This window comes from Accipiter gentilis, chromosome 2, assembly GCF_929443795.1.
Source record: "Accipiter gentilis chromosome 2, bAccGen1.1, whole genome shotgun sequence".
Lineage (NCBI taxonomy): Eukaryota > Metazoa > Chordata > Aves > Accipitriformes > Accipitridae > Astur > Astur gentilis.
In genome coordinates, this window is record NC_064881.1 from 25,768,163 (window position 1) to 25,791,311 (window position 23,149).

Sequence of the window (23,149 nt, forward strand, 5' to 3'; positions counted from 1 at the left end):
CATTGGCGGCTGTAGTGCTTGGTCCACAACTACAGCTCCCACTGAGTGGCAAGCGTGACTGGGCCTGGGCCTGGCCGTGGGCCCCACGGATCCTCACCCACCCCCGCAGGCTGACATCCAGCCTGCCCTCAGCCCAGCCCGGCTTGGCTGCCCCAGGGCTGGGTCTGATCCCCGTTCCCCTTACCGGGCACTGACTGACTGACGGGCCGACTGCCTTCCTGGCTTGGCCCCGGATCTGCCTTGTCACCACAGACTTGCCTGGTGATCTGGGCTCTGGGCTGGCCTTGGCTGCTACCTCTGGGCCTGCCCTGCTCGCCTTGCTCGGGGCTGGGCCTGGGCCCTGGCTGGGGAGGCCCCTGCCCTGTCCACCATGCTGCCAGCTCCCTGTCCCTGAGGCAGGGGCTGGTCCTTGCAGCTCCCTGGCAATGTGCCATATTTGCTTAAGCGCTACGCATATCTCCCGTGAAATGCTTGCACTGCATTTCAAAGAAGTGCAGGATTGTGTATGCACATACATGTTTTTATGAACCCTCCCCAACAGAAAGCAATCTCGATATATTATTAAGGCCGCAATGATGTTTTGTGCTGGTTCCTTGTTAATAAGACTCCACTGTCTTCTATTAGAGTGCAAATTAGGTCCTGAGTGTTGTTTTGTTCCCTCATTTCTTGCTGTGAAGAGGCAGTGTAGTCTTAGCCCTCCCTCCCAGAGATTATTATCGCTCAGTAAATAGCTACTCATGGAAATTACCTACCGTTCTGTTACATTATCATTAAAGATGGAGGGGAGAAACAATATGTTGGCAGACAGGGTCGACTCGTGTGCGATCCTATCTAAGCCATTAGGAAACAGACATTAAAAGTTTCAGTTACTTGGCCACAATTCAGCGCCTTGGCACATCAGCCGTTCTTGTGTGTCTCCTCTTTCAGACATAGTGTTCAGGTGGCTGAGACCAGTGCTGTGTCTTTCTGCTGTTTATTAAATGCCCATCGCCATGTACTGCTGTATTTTAAAAATGAGGAAGTGCTGAGAGGGAAAGCCAGAAGTATTTTTTTTTTTTTCTTTTGGACAGTTTCTATGGGAATTTTCAGGAGTAATTGCAGTCTTTGTCAAAGCTGTTGTTGACTTAGCAAGAGAAAAAATGTTTTGTTCTTTCAGAGGAAGTTAAAACCCCCTATTTTCCTATTAATAGATAATACAGGCTGCACCATGAGTAAAAAGCTACTCTAATGCAACTGAACTGAAGAAGGACATAGTGGTGCACAATCTTGCAAACTGTCATATATATAAGTGGTCTTACTGATTTCAGATAAGTTAATTACATTACTATAATTGTTCATAAAACAGTATTACCTAAGATTTTAAAATTTAAAGTCCTTACGTGGAAGCTAATTACCTCCCCCTGAAATTCTGCATGGAGAGGCACAGGTCTAATCCAAATGAAAAGTGTGCTGTTTCCAACAGGACAACTGCCTTCTTCCCTCTTCCTTACTCTATGTATCTGAGGCTGCACAGATGCATTTTAAAAAATTAAAAGTCACAGTAACAGAAGAGAAGGTGAAACCTTTTCTGTTAACATAATTTCCATGAAAGTTGAGGTGCTCTGGATGTATACGGATTGTGAACAGATATATATCCACAAACCTTACCTTATTATGTATCTCACTCACAGTCTACAGGCATACTGGTGATTTCTTACTGTGCAGATCAAGTGACTTTTTATTAAACTTTCACTCTTGGAGGATAGTATAGAAAAATAGTCTATCTAAGTAAGTCAAAGCACAGTACCAGTACCCTGAGTACACCAACAGGCTTTAATGGCCCTGAGCAGCCTCCAGTGGGACTTCCACCCACACTCTCTGCCCATGGGCCTGGGATGTCCACTTAAGCTCAGGCCTTAATCACTGCCTGAACTATGCCTAGGTGTCTATAGCTCCATTTCTGTCTCTGGTGCTGTCTCCTGGGTGGACTTTGGAGCCATTTTGTAGCCTTGTCTCCAGCCCTGTCCCTGACCCAGTCTTTTTTCTCCTGACTGGGCTCCCTGGACGGACCCTAAACCTGGTTTATCACTTTGCCTTGTTGATGGACCCTGTTACTAAGATCCTGCTCTGCTTGCTGTGTTCAGACCCTGTGGGACTACACCTTGTTGGTAAGGACACTGCTTGTGCTGGGGTTACTCTTGGCTCCCATCTCCCCTTCCCTCAGATACTGCCCTGAAATACACCTGGACGAAATCTGAGATTTCAGTTAAGAAAATCCTGCCAACCATTTTACCAGCCTTGAATTCATTCAACCAACCAAATTATGGCTCTTTCCCTAACAGTATCATAGAATCATAGAATAGTTTGGTTTGGAAGGGACCCGTCCAATCCCTCTGCCATGGGCAGGGACATCTTCCACTAGATCAAGTTGCTCAAAGCCCCATCCAACCTGACCTTGAACACTTCCAGGGATGGGGCACCCACAACTTCTCTGGGCAAGCAGTGTCTCACCACCCTCATCACAAAAAAATTTGTTCTTTACATCTAATCTAAATCTACTCAGTTTTAGTTTGAAAACATTACCCCTTGTCCTTTCCCTATAGGGCCTGGAAAAAAGTCTCTCTCCGTCTTTCTTATAAGCCCCTTTTATATATTGAAATGCTGCAATAAGGTCTCCCTGGAGCCTTCTCTTCTCCAGACTAGACAACCTCAACTCTCTCAGCCTTTCCTCACAGGAGAGGTGTTCCATCATTTTTGTGCCCCTCCTCTGGACCTGCTCTAACAGGTCTATGCCTTTGTTGTACAGAGTACCCCAGAGCTGGAGGTAGTATACCATGTGGGGTCTCATAAGAGTGGAGTAGAGGGGCAGGATCACCTCCTTGACCTGCTGGTCACACTTCTTATCATGCAGCTCAGGATACTGTTGGCTTTCTGGGCTGCAAGCACACATTGCAAGCTCATAGCTAATTTTTCATTCACCAGTATCTCCAAGTCCTTCTCCGCAGGGCTACTCTCAATCCATTCATCACCAAGCCTGTGTTGATACTGGTGATTGCCCTGACCCAGATGCAGGACCTTGCACTTGGCCTTGTTGAACTTCACGAGGTTCATATGGGTCCAATCCTCAAGGTCTCTCTGGATGGCATCCCTTCTCTTCAATGAAGGAACTGTACCACTCAGGTTGTTGTTGTCTGCAAACTTGCTGAGGGTGCACTCAATCTCACTGTCTATGTAAATAATAAAGATATCAAATAGTATTGCTCCCAATGCAGACCCCCAAGGGATACCACTTGTTACTAATCTCCATTTGGACATTATCTACATGTAGATTAAACAGTGACAGGGGAAACAACTAGACAATGGAACTCTCAGTTGACTATCTTGTTGAGTTGTATGAACAGTTCTTGATATGGTTTTGAATAGTCAAACTGGCACGTTTCCAAGTAATTCCCAGGTATGGGAATACCCAGAATTTGGCATTGAGCAAAGATAATTCACAACTGACACTTCTTTCAGGAGGCATTTTGTATTGTTCTAGCTGGCCTCAGTGCTGGAGAGTGATCTGAGCACGTTTCATTTACTGCTATTTTTGTAGACTACATGTATCTATTTGACTCAAATTCTCCATATGCATACACATTTACGTAGCTTTCCTCACATAATAAAGGCAGTTGATCTTAAAAATATTCTAGTAAGTAAATTTGAACGCATAGACTCAATAAGGTAGTGACCTTGATCAAGAACAGTGTCTGAATAGACTCTCATGAATCTTCAGGGGCAATGAATTAAATTCTCTCAAAGGCACATTTTAAAAATTATTCTCCCTCCAGCTCTGAAAGTCATATAATAGATGTGTAGTTTAGTTTCATACCAATGCAATGACACCAGCCCTATGCTTTCCAAGCTCTGCTGCAGAATTTAGCAGGTAACTGTTTTGACAGTAGAATTTACTGAAGATTTACTGTATTTTTAGAAGCTGTTGCTCAAATTAGACTGACTAGATATATCCGGATGCACACATGACAGTGACTCAGAACAGTTCTGAGAGGAGAATGTTTAACATAAACATTTTTAATTTCATTTTAACAGACAGATTTTGTCTTCTACTAATAAGCAACATACCCCTTTGTTTCATAAGCATATTGTAACCATGTTAACCACAGTAACAGGATTTACGAGTGGAACTGTAAGCATCTAATAATATATCCTACAATGATAAAAAAGGAGATGCTTTATCTAGGTTTTCATTGTTGACCTACTGATTCACATTCAAATTACCAAGTTATTTATAACATTTCCAGTCGTTCTAGTCAGAGTTATTTTTAATTGCATGTATTATTTTATAGAGGCATATACAGTAGTATTTTGCTTGATTATTCCTTGTCACTGCAGTACAAAGTCTGTCTTAGTGAAGGAGAGGAAACAGATAATCTTGTCTATAAATTAAATAACTCCGTGTCAGGTAAAGACTTTAGCTTTGTGTCATCAGCATATCCAAAATAATAGAAGGCAAAAGCAAGCAGGAGGAGTTTCTATCTTGTTCTGTACTGAATGTATCCATTATTTTCCACTCAAAGGGATCTCAACAGGCTGTAGGCACAGACTGGCAGGAACTTTATGAAGCATAACAAAGGCAAATGCAAGTTTCCATACCTGGAATGGAATAACCCCATGCAAGAGTAAAGACTTGGAGCTGACTGACTAGAAAACAGCTTTGCATAAAAGGATCTGGGGGTCCTGGTGGACAAAAAATTGCATATGAATCGACGATGAGTTCTTGCAGCAATGAAGGCTAACTATATGCTATGCTTTAGAAAAAGCATAGCCAGCTGATTGAAGGGGAGTGGTTATTTCCTTCTGCATGACATTTATGAGTTTGCATCTGTATCCAGCTGTAGTCTCCCCTGTACATGGAAGGCACTACCCACATGGTACAACACTAGCAGAGGGCTATTAAGATGACTGGGGACTAGAGAACAGGATATATGAGGAGATGCTGAGAAAGCCAGGTTTGTTCAGACTGGAGATGAAAAGTTGAGTACATGGAGGTAATTGCAGTGTTCCACTACCCAATGAGCGGTTATAGAGAACGTGGACCCAGACTGTTCTTGGAGGTGCACAGCAAAAGGATGAGAAGCATTGGAAGCAAGTTAGAGCAAAGGAAAATTTAATTATATGTAAGGTAATAATTTTCATAATAAGCATGGTCAAACCATGGAGCAGATTGCCCAGAGAAACTGTGAAAACACCATTCTTGGAGATACACATTCACATTTATACTGAACAAAGTTCTAGGCAACCTGATCTAATTCGGGAGTTGGGTCTAACCTCTAAATTTGTCCTGCTCTTAGAAGAAGTTTGGACCTCATTCCTTCTGGAGCAGTCTTCCAATCTGAGCTGTTCTATGAAGCTGTTTAATAGCTGTTTAATCAGTGACACAGACAGTGGGTTTGAGTGCAGCCACAGCCCAGAAAGCCAACAATATCCTGGGCTGCATAAAATGAAGCATGGCCAGCAGGTCAAGCGAGATGATCCTGCCCCTCTACTCTGCTCTGGTGAGACCCCACCTGGAGTACTGCATCCAGCTCTGGAGTCCTCAGTACAGGAAAGACATGGACCTGTTGGAGCAGGTCCAGAGGAGGGCTGCAAAAATGATCAGAGGGTTGGTACACCTCTCCTGTGAGGAAAGGCTGAGAGAGTTGGGGTTGTTTAGGCTGGAGAAGAGGAGGCTCTGGGGATACCTTATTGCAGCCCAGACTTTTTAATAGGGCCTGTAGTGATAGGACAAGCAGTATTGGCTTTAAACTAAAAGAGGGTAGATTTAGACTGGATATAAGGAAGACATTTTTTACAGGGTGGTGAAACACTGGAACAGATTGCCCAGAGAGGTGGTAGATGCCCCATCCCTGGAAACATTCAAGGTCAGGTTGGACAGGGCTCTGAGCGACCTGATCTAGTTGAAGATGTCCCAGCTCATTGCAGGGGGGTTGGACTACATGACCTTTATACGTTCCTTCCAACCTAAACAATTCTATGATTCTATGAATCTATGCTTCTGTAATGAATGTAGGCTATTCCAAGACTATTGTTTTCTGGACTTCATATTTATTTCTATTTTAGCAAAACAAACAGTCACCTAAGCTTTTTCCAAAGGTTGAATGACCCTAGATTTTCCCCTGAAGGAACATTACTGTTTAATTTATTTGTCTCTTCTCAGGAAGAGACAGTCCTAATCCTCTGGTTGTGCAGAGTAATGATGATTTAATGGTGTAATTCAGCAAAAAATGCGCAGGGTAAAAAGCTTTTAAGTCAGAATGATGTGACAAACATTCCAGCAATTCAGGGCAGAATCCTGGGACTTATTCTTTGCTAAGGTAGAGTAATAATAACTGAGCAACAGCATTGTTAGAATTAGTATATAAGTGTAGTTGAGCAAATCCTTTTCCTCATTCCTGCAATTTAGGATGATGTGCACAACAGAATATCAAAAGCACATACTAAATGAATACCTCATATATATGGTTGCCTTAGAAATCAAATAAAGCTCTTCAGATCCTTACAGGATAGCAGGGACATTTAATGAACTGAAATACGGCACACAGAAATGTTAAGTCAGGATGTCTGGAAAAAAGCTTCAAATTTTTTAATTGAATTTACTCACTTGGCATCTTCTTTCCCATCATTGAGCTGATGTTGTTCCTGTTGAATTACCTTAGCTGGTTCAGTTGATTTTTCAGTTTTTGAAGGCTCGGGTTCTTTTGCTGGTACTGCATCTAGAAAAAGGTTTTAATTTTTGAATATCAATTTTAAAAGAATTATGATAATACTTTTGGAGGAATCACAGCTTGGGTGCCATTATTTCTTCAGTGGACAAGCACTACATGATACTGATTCTGGGACCTGATCTTTGAATAATTTCCTGCTTAAATCAATCTTAGTGCCAGCTTTAAAGAACATGTTTATGGGGAGTGTTCCTTTTAGAATACGTAACTTTGTGGTTTTTAAACTAGATGCCTCTGTAACCAGCTCAACAATGGTCAATACAGAGCTCTTATATATTTATAAGCAACATGAACTAACGCAGTAAGATACAATTTTAGTGTGTGCTTATTTAAAAAAATATGTAGAGGACAGATAGATAGATCTCTCCAGAAATGCCTTGTGAAATACAGGAAGAAAAATTAAGTGTAGCTTGTTTGCTTATGCATAGAAATGCTAATGACATTATTTATACTCCAGTGTTTGAATTGCATTAAACCTCTTTTTGCTTCAGCTGCCATGACAGTCCTTTTTGTTGCTGAGTAAATTATGATTTAAATATATCATTAAGGATGTGAGTGTGTAGAACTTTGGCTAGTCTATTTCTTCTTTTTTTTTTTGTTACAAGTAGCTTTTTTAAAGGAGTTTAAGTGGGAAGTTTGTAGAGTTTGGAACAAACTATGCAAATTGTATAGTCTCTTGCCATTTAAGTGGCCTTATGTGATTAATTTTTACAATTAATCCTATATTTTTATTTTAAATTTTCATGATGACAAATAATTTGAAAGCTCTCATCAGTCTGACACTTTGCATAAAGGAGGAACAAGCTCAGCCTTCATAAATACTTTAAGTAATATGATTATACAGGAAAAAGCTTGGCAGCAAAACATCATAGCAAATAAATCAGGAGCCTGTTGTGTATGCTGTATTATAAATTCAAGACAGCTCAGAGAAAATCAGACCTTGAGTATTTTGGATAGATAGTGTAAGATTAGTCTTCTGATAGTTAATCTCCATATTTAGAGAGTTGTTATTCATTTCAGAGGGGTAAAAGCAGTTATACCGGTAAACTGTTAAGCTGCTCAGCTGGAAGGTGGTTGCTTGAAATGGCATTGAAACAAAACTTAGTGAAGGACAGCAGGTCAGTTTGTTTACAGTACTTGATAAACCAAACTACCCTCCTACCACCATTTATTCAGATTTGGGATAATATTTTCTTCAGGCATCTATTAAGAACAGATGCAATGTTTCTTGAGCTGAGTTTCAGACTTTTACTGGATGGGCAATTGATTACAGGACCAGTGGGGCATTTCTAGTATTTTTTCTTAGTATTTATGTTAAGAAGCGAGAACACCCTGTGTGAGCCCTGCTACTCTTACAGGAATTAATTTCTTAAACGGGATCAAAGACAAGACCTAGAGGTATCTGTGGATGCCAGAAATACTCAAGCCAGAGTCAGACAAGGAACTGAAGAGAAGGCAAAGAAATCCATGTTCCCCAATGTCAGCTGGGTTTTGACAGCAAGTTCAGGGGTTAATTTTCAAATAGTCCCTTGGGGAAATGTAGCACTATTAAGTATGAATGGACAGTCTGCAGGATTTGTACTACTTATCACCTGTAGGCTGGGAAGAATTTTGTGAGGAATTCTATTTAAAACTCTGACATTCCATTTGATTTATGGCTTAAATTGATAACAGTATCTCATCCACTTAATGGAAATGCAGATTATTGTTTCCTTTCTGCAGCAGTTAGTATTGCAGCATTATCTTGAGGAAAAGTCTGTTGAAAATATAACACTAGGGAATGTTTCATCTTACCGGAAGGATCTGCCAGCGAATTTCCAAGGTACAGAATAACATACATTCAGGAAAGAGAGGACTCCAAAGAGGACTGTTGCCATTCCTGTCCCCAGGAAGGTTCAAGAGAGGATGAAAGAGTTTCTTACCATTTGATTACAGGAGTTCAAAATGCTTTTCTGGGAGTTCCAGTCAAAAAGGCTTTTTTTTAGGAAGGAGAATTTTAAAACAGGTTCAGGTTTCTAGCACAGTGAACACATTCTCATAGTGAAATAAAATCTAGTTCTCCTAGGAATTTCATAGACATCCTCTGTAAGAAAATGGCAGAGGAGCTGCAGTTACAGAAAAGAAAGGAGGTTTGGACCTATTTATAACTGACTAATTTGTGGGTCTTGCTACAAAACCTTAACCTGTTAAAATTCTATTTAACTCTTTCCCTAGGGGATCTCTACAAATGATGCTACTGACTTTGTGCTTTTCTTGGCACATAGTCCTGCTGTGGTTTTGTGGTCAACATGATGTGATGTAGGAAAAAGATGCAAGAGCCCAAAATTTCAGCACTTGCTGAAGTTCCTGCTCCCTTCGAATTAATGGTTTGTAGTTTCCCAGTTCTCCCTGCCCTGACGGCCCCAGCCAAAAAGCCATGTACTCAAGAGTGAAAGAAAGGCTAATCTCAACATTTCTGTAATTATCTCACTTTAGGAATTTTCTTTGTAACAGTAATTGCCCCTTGTTACATCTATACTAGCAGAGAATACAACCTGATAGGAACAATCAGAACAGTGAAATGGTGCTGAAGGCCTGGCATCCAATCTATATCTGTTTGAGGCAGCTGTATTTCAAACCAGGTCTATTGTGATCCTCTGAAATGGATGACCATCAGCAGCTTGAGTAAAGTAGGTTTACTCATGGAGTGCTTCTTCTGGTTTAGTTTTATTCTAAAGGAATCCAGTCATGCATTCCTAGAGGGTTTTTTTTGGTGAAAAAACAGAGCACAGTGGGAGACAATCAGATTTGTTTCAGAAGGGCATTCTTCATCTGAAACAAAATGCCAGTATAGACACATTACCTAGAGTAACAGGCTCCTGAATAAGACAATCCATTTCTGGAATGACAACATGTGTATTGGAAGAGAAGACCACAAAGTAAAAAATATATGGTGCTTGCACATAAGCATCCCATTGAAGAAGGATAATGGCTTCTCAGCCTCCTAGATACTCTCAAGGTATTCAGTCTGAGGTCTGAACCCACACCAGCCATTAAATGCTGACTGGACTCAGACTGATGGAAAACATTGTAATCCCATGAAGATTCCAAATTTCCACAAGTTTTTAGAGTTCATAAATCTCCAGGACCAGCACAGGATTTACTTGCATTAAGTATTAGGATATCACAGCCTAACACCACTGCCAGCTGTGTGTCAAGTTTTAGTTGTTTCTTTCTGTGTGAAATTGTGTGGGCTGTCCTTGTAGTCACATTTAAAAAAACCCTATTTGCTCTTTGCTGCTTAAATCTAGTTTATACTCCCCTGACTTATGAGACCAGCCCCAAAAGAATGCCTTAAGAACAATGTGGTAGTCATTTTAGGGAACATTTAGAGTACAACAATCGGTTTCTAGAAGAATAGATCCATCGGGTAGATGGCAAAGCTTATGGGACAACAAAGAAATCTTCTATTGGCTTTACATAACTTTGGTCATGGTAAAGAAATCATGAGAAAAAGGAGGCAGAACTATGCCGAGGCACTAACATCTAAAGCAATTTTCAAACCAGATAGATCCATACTTACTCAACAAAATAAGGGATTTGAATTTTTCTAAATGATTTCCATTTCCATTTTATTGGAATATAAGTAGGTAAAGCTGCCAACGTATTAGCAGTGGCAGTTGAGGAATGCAGCCCACTGTTGTCTATGTATTCTAGATCGTTTGGCCTCCCCATAAGAATAACAATTTAAAATGGACTTGGGATAAGTGTTGCTGGTTCTGTTTTAAGATGGAAGGGAAAAGTGCCAGTTGTGGTAGTATATCTCTGAGGGCAAAACACTGCTTGATGGAATCCCTCAAAAAGATAGCTGGTTAACTTCAGAGGCCCACTGAAACCTCATCATACCAGTGATCTGCCTAGGATAGCAAGGAGCAAGGAACACAATGCAGGTTATAAGACTGATTTGTTTCCCTCTCTTAGTCTTTCAGATTTTTCTGATTTTCCACAGGTCTTTGTTGTTCCAAGAGAGACTTAGGCCAAGCAAAAAAGTAACAAAAAAGACTATTGGTGGGATGTCAGTCTTTTACCTGTGTTATCTTAGCCAGGTTGATGATGCTCCCAGCTGAAAGTTAGTATTACTAAACTTTCATTGTTTATTCTTATCCCCTATTTTCATACTTCCACTAAAATAACATTGGAACAGTATTGCAGGATTAGGTTAGAGTAGCCAGAAGATCTCTGCATGTTGGAGGAGTATATCCAACTTATTCCGAGGCTGCTCAGCTCTCTTGTTCCTGTTTCCATAAAACAGTTTTTATCTTCAGTTTTCACTTCACAATTTTGGACAGAGACCCTTGACAGTCTTTCCAAATTAATTAGATTTCCTACTGCCATGCACACAGACCTACACACACTTGCAAAATAGCCCAAAGCAGAGTATTTCCCATTTCTGTAGTAGAGCAAAAAAGAGAATACTTTACTTATCTATGGACTTAAATACTTATCTATCCTTTTTGACTGATAATTTAGATTTTTCTTCCTCTGCAACTCAAAAGGCTAGATGTTGGGGTTTTTATTAAAACTGTGTAATAATCACATGAAACCAGGAGTTCAAGCTTCGCAAAAAGCAGAACATTGTGAGGCTAAGCATAACACTGGAAGACCTGGCAAAGTTGTTTTTAATTTAAACCTGCTTCTGTAGGACCAACTCCACTGTCATGTTTCTAAGATTTAGCACTATACACACTGTCCTAAAACTGTAGGCATTAGTCCTAAGGACCTTTTTCCACAGAGGAAGCTGTTGGTATAGGTAGATTTATCAATGCCAGGACACAGCACTGCAGGGTTGCCCTTCTTGCCATAATCAATTTGATTCTTCTAAAGCCTTCACTCAGTGTATGTAAGTATTGGTGGATCCAAAAATCTCTTCCATAGGCCTAGCCCCACAGAGGTGTTGCTGACTTCTCTTCTGGCAATAGGCAATGCCAGCAAAGGACTCTAAAACCTTATGGATCCACTGAGATAAGTGTTATCTTGTGGCCATGAATATTATCATGATCCTTCCACCAGCAGAGCATAACATGTTACTTACTAACATAGTAAGTACTTAGAAAACAGAAGGGCAGATTAAGTCAGTCATTTTACACTAATTAATAATTTATTGTACTTCCCAGTACTATTCCTGCTGTTACTGGTGTTCTTCAAAAGCCCTAGATTTGCAAAAGACAATTGTTACCTCTCCAGCCTGGCTAGGACGGCTCCTTCCTCTTATTCCCTCCAAAGGTCAACGTGGAGACTGAGGTGCTGAGCTGCCAGCTGTGAGAGACTGAAAGAGTTAATGTCTCAAACATTGTGGCAGGGCAAGTTCTGCATAACTATGATGAACCCCAGGTGAGAAGCCAGTTGGCCACAGGACAACAGGGCGTGGAGTGCGTGCCAGAGGATGCGCAATTCTGTGTTCTGATACACTGAGCAGGGCAGCTCACCATGCATGGCCAGAGGTCAAGCAACAGTCATGCCTGCAGGGAGGGAGAACTGTCAAGCAACAGTCATGCCTGCAGGGAGGGAGAAGTAACTCCCCAAGTAACCCTCAAGTCCACCAACCCATTTCCCGAATGTTCTGAAAGCAAAACCCATGCATGACACCTAATTAGCCTGATGAGTTTGTGTGCTTGCCAAAGGAGGGGCAAGGAGATTATCGAATGACACAAATTGAAGCCCCATGTGTGCATGCCCTCTGGAACTGGACCTCTAGACTGGCTGGACCAGTGCTGGACCCAGGGCTGGTGAAATCTGTCTCTTTTCTTTCTCTCTCTCTCTCTGTGTCTTTTTTTTACAATCCCCACACCTCATCCCTTTAGAGATAAACCGCTGACCAAGTCTGGGACTAGAAGTGGATCTAGCCACCCCTAGGCTCCTCTCTGAGAAGGAGTCTAGAAAGCAAGGGGGTCTGCTCTGAACCTCATGACACAATAGAAGGGGTCTCCTTATTTTCTTCCTGCATTGATCCCCAAATAAGCAAGGCTTGTAGTATATGTTTGGTGACTATGGTTAGCATGTTACATGGTTTACTGATGTAGTTTCATGCCAATTCTTGTTTTGAGTGAATAAAAGTTGAGTTTTGTGAGTTAAAGGATCCCTGGTGTCGTTTCACCTTAATCCTGACCTGGAGTTGGTGAACCTGAGTCCTCGTCCTGAGAAATTGGGATGTGACACCAGCCTGCTCTTCAGAGCAAGGGAAGAGATTGCCTGACCAATCTTTTGTCCTATCTGACCCCCACTTCTGTCCATGCAAACAGCAGCAGGAGGCTTAGGGACAGGGAAGAAAGCACTTTGTGCTGTGGAGACCACCGGCATTACTGGTTATTCAGCATCAGGAGCTGTGCCTCTGGAGCAGTCAGCCAGTCTGAAGGGACTTTTTTTCCAGAAAGTAATAAACCATAAATCTCTCAGTTACTAGGCTGGCTTTAAAAGTTCTATTTCTTGGATCAGTTATGTCCAGGTACACGTTCCCTAGCCATAATAACTGACCTTTAGCATCACAAATGTATTATCCTTATTGAAAAAATGAAGAGAAGCAAAATGTCAAATAAAAGATTAGTTTTTAGAGATAAAGATATGAATAAATGTCAGCAGCTAGACAGTAGCAGTTAAATGTATTCCATAGCTTTTGCTTTGCCATACTTCAGAAGGGGAAGACTTTCTTCCACAGAATTCCCAGCCAGCTCCATTGCCTTGTACTAGCAAGTCTGACCAGTATCTTATCTATGCTTCCTCTCATTTTCTGGACTGGTTGGTCATATATGAATGTAGAACTTTTAATAGCTACCAGTTACTTATGGGTCTCATATAAAAAGCAGAGAGTTCCCTGGGCTGCTTCTTTTGGCTATACAAAAGCACAGTTTAGCACAACTTGATCATTATCTGACATAGTCTCACTTCATCTTGAATCCACAGTATATTGTTTTACATGACCATTTACAAAATGTTGGCTCGCTTGTAGTTTTTTTCTTTCGTGTAAGCAATATTTCCATTAGAACACCCTAGTATAGTGTGTATTTTATATGAATTAAATATGTTTTCAAATATGTTCTTCTACTGCTAACTTCTTAGTGACTTTTTAAAAAATGTAGGCATTTTAAAATAAACTGATGCTTAAAAAATACTATATTAACTCACAATGATAGTGTCGTGCTAGTTATAGTTAGTTGACTTACTATGTATGTAATACAGTTGTAAACCTTAACACTCAGTTCTGATGTTTATTACCAGGATTAATGTAGGCAATCTTTATTTAAAGAACATTTAATGTTGTTCTTTTGTATGCCTTCAGTAAAGAAAAAAGTCCTGAAAATCTGATTGGCCTTAAGTGTCTTGATCAGCTTCTCAATACTTAGCAGAAACACAGAAGAGAATTAGTCATTAGTCAGAGGAATACTTTATCTTTTTTCTGTTAAATATGTATATTTAACGGTTGCCTGAAAACCTTGCGTAGCTTGGTGTTTGTGCTCATACGATAAAACTATTTTAGTTAATACACAAACAACAACGTTGGCAATCTTAACGGTGCATGGAAATACTTGAGGTTAGAAAGCATTGTTTGAGATGGGAAACACTGCATAAAGACATGGGTAGAGCTTGCTAGCAGGAGGCAGAGTGGCTAATGTTTGAATAATCTGCTTTTTAGCTCTCAGTGACATGTATCCCTTAGAAACATAATTTTAAGCACTTAAAATCAGTGATTTTTTTTGTCATTTCCTCTTTTTGCAAAATATTAAAAGTTTCAAAATGGGTTAAACTCTCAAATAGGGTCTTAAATGTTATCACCTGCCAAATAACAAAGAGAGCATGTTCTCTTAAATAACAGGAGTAAAGACTGACTTTGCATTTGAAGAAGTAGCATGGGAATGAGAGAACTGGTCTACAAACTTCCTGGGATACTTCTGACATAGTTAATAATTTTCCTGATTGTCCTTGCCTCCTAGAAGTGTTCTTGAGCTATCTCTGTAAATATTTGAAAAATGGCTATAGGATATGAAGATGTCAAGAAAAATAAACACACAGGAAACCTATGGACAAAGGAGAGAAGAGGCTTTAGCTCTGACATTACAAAATACATACCTTTGTGTCTTTCCAAGCAAAATTTTTTGAACAAATGCTCTGTACAGGGGAAAAAAGTTCAGAAATCAGTGGGGTTGAAGTAAAACAATCAGTAAGTAGGTCCAGCTTAACTCAACCCTCAACTTCAGCGGCTAACAAAAGTATTATAAAGGTTTATTTTCCATGTAAAGAAAGAAAGATTGCATAAGGAGTTGGGTTTATTTTCCTAGCATTTAACCCTGTCACTCACGTGAAAAAGGAAGATCTGAAAGGAATTAAAAGACTTTACATGAGCAGGAGTGGAAGCAGGCTGATTTAACATATTCGAGTTCTTGGTAATCTTGAAAAAACACATTTTATAGGAATAATAGCTGCCTGTTGACTAAGTATCAGTGAAGAGTATAAAGGATAAGAAGACAAGGAATAAGATTATTATTTAAAAGTCTCTTTGCATTGACAGGTTTGGTTCGTTGAGCTGCAGAGTATTATATCAAAATGCTCTACCTGATTTGTATTTTTTGAAATACAAACCACTTCTTTAACCCAGGATTTTGAGGTGTTAGGGGACAGGTTTTGTAAAGCAGCTTAAGAGCCAGCTTCATAACAGGCCAAAGGCAGGTTTTAGCTGTGAGATTTCACATTTAATTCAAATGTCCCTTCTCAGGGGCTTGTAGCTCAGTTGTAGTCCATGTAGAGTTAGTTGGTGCCTAATTAGCCAAAATTAGCTGGGGTTTCACAGCAACAGGACTTTGGTACCCTTAATAAATATATCTGCTTTATTTCTATCTACAGGAAGAGGGAGTGACCATCTTTTATATAGCAGCTAGTGATCAACGCTTTCCTCTCAGAAGAGGAAATCTTGGCTCTGGGCCTTGTTTATTTGCAACATGTTCAAATACCCATTGTGAGAATTAGTATCTTCCTTTTTTAAAGTATTCAACCATGTTGTAATATAAATGCATACTGAAATCAATGTTCTTCATTCCTCCTACAAGGTTAGTGCTTCAGTTAACTTCCAGGTTAGTTCCAGGCTCTGTGTTGTACTCCATCTTCTGAGACTTCACAGGTTTTTGCATTCTTTTCTGCACAATGGCCCAGAAATAAGGAAGGCTACAGAATTTCCTTCCACATCTCTTTAGTCTAGACCTTACATGGGTAGTTAGGGAACTCTACTAGAATGTGAGAGATATGGGTTTGAACTCCCTTATTATGAAAGAGTGGAGGTAAACCAGCTAGGTTAATACATGAAAGCTGGCAGCTATCAGCAGCCTTTGCTGCTTTTCTTTTTTTTAGTTAAACACTTAGCAGAAAAGTGAATGTTCTTCAAGTACCTAAACAGAAGTGTACTCACTGGAGAGAGTCTGGAGTGGACTGAAGTTCCTTTTGAGCAGCCTTTCCTTTGAGGTACCACACATTCAGGGATGTTGATTAAAATTCTTGGTTGGTTGGTGGTTTTTTTTGGTTTGGTTTTTTTTAAACTCTGGGCTTCTCACTTAGGATATAGATTTTCTGACTCTGTCAAAAGCACCAAAATCTCATGCACTATAGAATGGCACTTGCATTTAATTTGCAGGCAGGTATATAACCTTTTATATATCCTCTGGGTACTTTCCAAAGCATCTAGGCTCTGGATACTAAATATCACTGAAAATTAATAGGTAATCTCCCAGATGGAAGGTTCTGTGTATGTTATGATCCAGAGGTGCAATTGTAGCATGAATAGAAATACCTGTGATAGTTTTAGTCTAGCTTTCTCACTCAAGTCCTACCAAGAACAAAGCAATGTCAATAGGGACTTTGGTAAAAGCTGTATAAATATGTCTGTGAATCTGGAAAAAATCTTTGAGACACATGTTGATTTAATAGAAGTAGAAAGACCAAAAACCGGAATATTGGAAACAGGCTGGTTTCTAGTAAGGGAAAAGTGAGAAGATGAGGACAGACTTCAGAAAAGCAGTACTTAAATGTGGTACTGAGAGTGTTTAGAGAAAGGGAAAGAAAAAGGATGAGTTGGAAATAATCATACTGGAAGGATCTGCTAGGAGGACAAAAGAAATTGTGATACAGAGAATGATAATGCAGATATCAGCTAGCAGGTGGAGGCTGGATGTGGCCTTCTAAATAGTATAACCACCAACAGAGCTATTGAACAACAGTGTGTAAAACAAGTGAAGCATTTGTAGAGCCAGTCAGTTATGGAAGATGATAGATATGCAAAAAAAAAAAATATAGCAATCAGATTCAATATCACAGAAAACCTGTAATTAGGTGAATCACACTTTGTTAAGTACATGAAGAAATGCAGGGAAAAAATTAAAAAATGAATCCGTTATGGAACAAACTGACTAAGCGCAGAGAGTTAATTACAGAGTAAATTAATTATGCAGAGAATTAATCACAAAGCAAGCTAGTGAGAGAGAGGGGAACTGAGAAGGTGGAGATGAGGCAATGAGTAGCCAATAAAGAAGCCAAAAGTACCAGGTGTTGCTGAGTGATGTAAATGGCCAAGTTTTAACTAAACAGACTCCAACTGTGCCTCCTGCTGAGTTCTCATCTGTGTTGGGAACATCATGCTGCCTTGTGAATTGCTAGCAGAAAGGGAGAAGGTGATGGCTGGTTTTGGCCACGTGAGAAGAAGGGGGTGAAGATAAAATCTACTCAGTCTATTGGTTTGTGTTTCAGGACAATGGAGCTGCAAAATCGAACTATGATTTGAGGCTTTACTGGTCTATTTTATTCTGTTTGTACCAGAGACACTAATGAGACATCCTGGAAAGGCTTTTCTCTAACTAGTTTTAACTTCTCTGTTTAACTGATCTCCCTTAACTAGTGTTAGTTGAGCCCTGGCTGTGCATTAATAATTCTCTCCAAATTTGTACATACACTGCAAAATGTTTTCTCTGGTCTCTTGTGCTCTGCTTACCCACAGGCATTCTTATTTTCTTCTTCTAGCAGCTGTCCACATGATTTTAGGTCTGATGATACAAAGTTCACCAAGATTTGCAGGAGTTTTTATCTAGACCTTTCTGTGAACCACTTGAGACCAGCCTCACTTTTCTGCCCAGAGATAATGGAGTTCCTTATTCACCTCAGATGGTGAGGACTTATGTACAGGGTGCTGGAATTCATAAACTTCTTCTGAGGTGTGGTGCCTGTGTAAGTTCTCTGGCTTGTATAGCTGTTGTCTATCTAACTCATTAATGCCCACCAGCAAAAGGAGAAACTGTCCTGTGGCTGTTTGAAAATGAGATTTGAAGCACTTTCCAGAAAACTATGGATTTTAAAAAAAAAAACAAACCAAACAAACATGGAGCCTAACCATGTTATTATATTTTCTTAAAGTAATTGATGAGATAGTTGCTTCTATGCCACCACTTATCTTGTATTTTAGAAGGGGGAAAAAAAAAAGTAGTTTAGTATCCCAAAATATAGAGTAATGAATTACATTAATCTGTAAAATTAGATTAGATTTTGGATGGAAACAAAAAAATTTTCTATAATGATACTTAGTTCTGTCATGGGATAGCATCTGTGATTTAGTGTTGCCAAAAAGTCATGAAACATCGGATTTGATTTTTTTTTCATTGTTGGCTTATTGCTACAGTTAATTCATGTCAGATTTTGTTTTCTCTTGATTTAGTGCTACAGCCATTATATAACAAGATAATTGCATTAAATGGACTTTGTTTAAAGTTTCATTATATGAGCAAAGGAATTGTGATACTTGTTATGATTGCACAAAGCACAAGTAAGGATTATGCAAGTTTCCTTCTAGTCTTTTTCCAGTTGTTCCTCTCTCCTTAAATTATCTTTATCACAGAAAGCTGGAGGTTCCTCAGCTTTTGCTTTGCTGCTCCAGTGAAATGAACCTGAATTGTTCTCCCAAAGAAAAACATGAGCTGACAGGAAAACTGGACTTGGTGTTTTTCTCCAGTACTGGAGGATGGAAAAGGAAAGGGCTGCACCACTGATGCTGTGAAAATGGTCCAGCAATAGTTGTTGCTTCACCCATGCTGAGCTTTTATTTTGGTAGCTGCTGCAGCAGTCATTCTGGGTCTGGTATAAGCAAAACAGGCTTGTCTATTGGGAGGTGAGGGAACAGGAGGGCAGAACAGCCATGGCCAGCTGCCGCTGTTTTCAGCAACGAGCTGCTTAGGCTAATAATTAGCTTGTATTACTGCCCTGAGCTCTGTGTTCCTGTGTTCTAGTCCTGGATGTCTTCTGAATGGTGATGGCAAATCCTTTTTAATGGAATTGTTGGGTTTCTTTAATTATTTGTTTGTTCACTTTTTTTGAAGAAGTTTTGAATGGCTGTTCAATGAAAGATTTGAATGTCAGATAGTTTAAAGTCTGTCTCGTGTTTGTAGTTTTTTAATACATATGAGAAGTATACCCAAAAGAAACATTAAATATATGCAGTTTTCTTTCTTAAGCTACTAAATATCTTTATATTAAAGTGAGGTTTCTAAGAAGTCAACTTACAGTAAGAGGAAATAATTTGTTAGACTAGCTAATTAAAGTGGACAAGCTCATGAAGGGACTGTGTGCTTGAAAGCTTGTTGCTTTTTATTAATGTTGGATAGTGCTTATATTTCTGTAACAAATCATTGGTTTGAGGTCAATGGGAATTCAAAGTTCTTAATTTCTTCCACAAATTAAAACCAAGATCAGCACCTGGTAGAGCATTTGAAAGAAGAACAATTTTATTTACAGCCCTATATAGTGTATGTATATTTTGTCCAGATGATCTTTGGATACTCATAAATACTGACCTTGTTCCTTTGGTACGGGTTCTGCTTTCTGTGGTTCATCTGGCTTTTTATTTTCACCCTTAAAAAAATAAACAAGTTTACAAACTGTTGATGCTTATCATTGAGAATGATAAGGATGGTTTGATGTCTACAACATTCTCCTAGGAATTTGATTAACCAAGTTGACACACACTGAGCTTCGTTCCTGGGTGTTGTGTGTGTGTTCTTGGACAAGACTTTCCAGATAGGTTCAGAAAAGGACTGGGATGCTGAAATAAAAAACTGATGTCTTCACATCTGCTGTGCAAACCCAGTTACTCAGCCTGGAGTTCTGCTGTTGCATGTTCCCAGAGCCTCCTTCATGTTGTCAAGGCTGACTTGTTCAGTGCTGCCACTTACAAGGCAGTCTGCATCTCTGAATTAGTCATTCTTCTGCCTAAACTTTCTGCTGGGCTAATACACCTTTGTTAGAGTTACCTTACCACAATGACAGATCTCAATCTTTACAAAATATAGAGATAGTAGCAACTTTCACAGAAAAAAAATTAACTTCCTCCCACACTTACTGGCTTAGATTCATGAACTAAGTCCTCATGTACCTGTACCTTGGTTCATCTTGGCTTTGGCAAAGTGACCCTTGGGGGAGGGAGTGAGAAGTGCATGGGGAGTTTTAGGTGTTCACTACTATGCAACAGCATAGTGATATTCAAGACCATGAGCATTTGTTACCCCAGACAGAATGAATATGCCTGGTGTTTACCATGGTGATTAACAGAGAAAGATATCAGTATAAGCATATGGAAAATTATTTGACTTTAGGAGACTTCAGGTCTTCATGCAACTTCCCCCTCCCTCCCTCCCTCCAAACTCAATGACCTTCTCTTTCTTTGAGTTTCTGATATTAATTTGGAGTTTGTCTTTTTCTATGAAAGTATTTTTTTTTCCTGTCTGCTTTTATTCAGAGAATCTGGTACTGAAGTTCTGATATACATATATATATAAAAATAATTACATTAGATATTATATATATATATATATAAAAATTAAAATTAAAACCCCAATCAATCTCTATGCATACTAGAGGTACTTGCAGGATGTTTTGTTGTAAAGGTTGTTTTCTTTGTTTCAGGCTTCCTTCTGATAGCATAAGAACATTAGTGTGAGAATAGTGCTCTACAGTTAACAGATACTGTGTACATTTCTTATTTTCTCTTTAGATGGTATGCCCTTGCCTTGCAGGCAGAAAATGTCTTAATGCTTGACCCATTCATCTGCTTCCATCTTAACAGTATTTAAAATAGTGGAGGCTGATGGTGATATAATCTGAGTGTTGCATTGATGTATGGAATTATTCTGGTGAAAAGAGAAATCCATGGGTCCAGGAAAATCTAAATATATATATTTTCCTAGAGCAGTTTCTTAAGTGAGGTATCAGGCTGCACACAAGTCAGCTGCTGAGATTCAGGATTTTTCTTCTTTCAAGGCAATGTTTCATTGACCCAAGAAAACTGATGAGCAGAACTTTAAAAGAAGCATGAACAATACTTTGCCTGCAGATCTGCAGCATAGGAAGTTTTAATAGACATTTTTGCCATTTTGTGTGGATGGCAGTATGGATATGCTGTTTCATCAAACAATTTGTTTTTGCACGTTTATAATAATGACAAATCAAATTTGAGTTGTAGTTGGGCTGGATTAAACAGTACCTCTTCTTGAGGTTGTATAACCCTATGAGCTCTCAGACAAACATCAGTTCTAGAAATGATTCAGTCTTCTGAACATTTATGTTTCCATCAGTTTTACTTAAAACTGTAAAATTTATGGAACACTTGTACGTGTAAATTAAGGCTCCCAGAAGTTAAGTCAGAGTCTTTGTATATGCTTAACCATTGTGAACATGATAAAAGACACTGCTTAGTTAAAATTAACTTTTTAATGGTGGCATTTCAATTGTTTCATTAAGCATGAATTCAGATTAATAGATCAGGCTGATACTAAAGAACTCATTTCACTTTCTAAGTTATTTGGTGAAATCCTCAACTGTTGCCATTTTGCCTTGTAAAGTTTTGATTATGTCAAGCTAGAAAAAACCAAAACACTCCATAGGACATTATTGAGGAAAGATAAAAATGCAAAGGTAACAACTGAAGGAGTACCTATCTTTCAGTTTCATTTAAAAATATTCCATTAAAAACCAAAAAAACTCTTAACTTTACAATGAAGAGCTACTAAATAAAAAGTATAGACTGTAGACTAATATGACTTACCGTATTTTTCACACAGGAGTTATATTAATAAAACCAAGCCAAATATAATGCTTCTTAAAAAAGCTACTTAATTACTTTGCCTTTCCGACAGTTACCAGGAAGCAGGCTGATACATATCTTATTCCATTCTAAGATTGAGAAAGGATGTACTGACATTTTCTGTGAGCAGGGAACAAGACCTCTCATAAGCTTGTACTATTTCAGGTTAGCCCTATTTGGAAAGCAACTTGCAAAAGGAGGAAATCTATATTTTCTTCATAAAGAAAATGTGGGATGGGGAATAAAACCATTTATTTGATTTTGCTAAATAAAAATTGATATCATGAGCAGTAAGTATGTTTGAAAATCTAACCTTTGGCATTTACTCACATAAATAATTACTAAACACAAGGTAGTATTACTGAGTCTATACTAAACAATAAAAACGATACCTGGCCTGTAGATGCCTTGGGCGGTGGAGGGACACCTTCATTCTTGCACTCTGCTTCCTCAGGTGATAATTTTGGTCTAGAAAATACCGCTTTTAATTTTCTAAACATCTTGCCTATTCAACTCTCCTGAAGCCTCTATAACTCTTTTATCATGAACAGGTATACAGCACATGTTTTCTTGCCATTAGTAATCAAGCCAATTAGACACTTAATCAGGTTTAGGGCTGATTAATGCCTTAAAGAAATTCGTTGCACAGTCTGTTTCAGTGATGGCTTTTTGTCACCATTAATACTTTTGTTTTATGTTGTAGACAAAGTTATTTCTAGTCTTGACAGTTACAGTACATACAGACTCAACTTTTCATGCACAAATTCAGAGGAGAGTGAACACTTTCAGGTTAGAATAAATCAATGTCTAATCTTTTACGTACTGGTAATTAAGCATTTAGTTTATATATAGAAATTAAGTTTTATGTTCTAAAGACACCTGTATTTTAACCAGGAAATGAAAAAGATTAATTTACCAATAATCACCAGATACCCAGTAGATTACATGAGCTCTCAAGAGGTTTGATTTCTTTGCAGTCCTGAACATTTTTTTTTTTTTTTTTTTTTTTAATTTTTTTAAGTGAATGACACTAAAAGGTCTTCTGTTGGGGTTTGTTTTAGTAAGTTTATACCTGGTTTTATTCCACCCTTCTTATTTTAATACATGGAAATAATTTCATCTTTCATTTTCCAATGTATTTACAGACAATACTATTTTATGCAGTCTTAGCTACAATTTTGATGAGATTAAATTTTAGGTGAATGTCCTACAAATTAGTAATATATAGATTTTTAAAGAGTTTATAACTAGG

The 23,149-nt window shown here is 38.9% G+C and overlaps 1 protein-coding gene across 1 annotated transcript in view; it reads right to left on the reverse strand.

Moving 5' to 3' along the window:
* CNGB3 (cyclic nucleotide gated channel subunit beta 3) overlaps positions 1-22,461 on the reverse strand; it is a 70,962-nt gene extending 48,501 nt beyond the window's left edge. The window contains exons 1-3 of the mRNA XM_049819139.1: positions 22,290-22,461; positions 19,613-19,670; positions 6,641-6,752 (exon numbers count right to left, since the gene is read on the reverse strand). Of these exons, the coding sequence (XP_049675096.1) occupies positions 6,641-6,752; positions 19,613-19,670; positions 22,290-22,397 (278 nt within the window). The 5' untranslated portion in view covers positions 22,398-22,461. The remainder of the gene's footprint in view (positions 1-6,640; positions 6,753-19,612; positions 19,671-22,289) is intronic.
* Between the last annotated feature and the right edge of the window lie 688 nt (positions 22,462-23,149).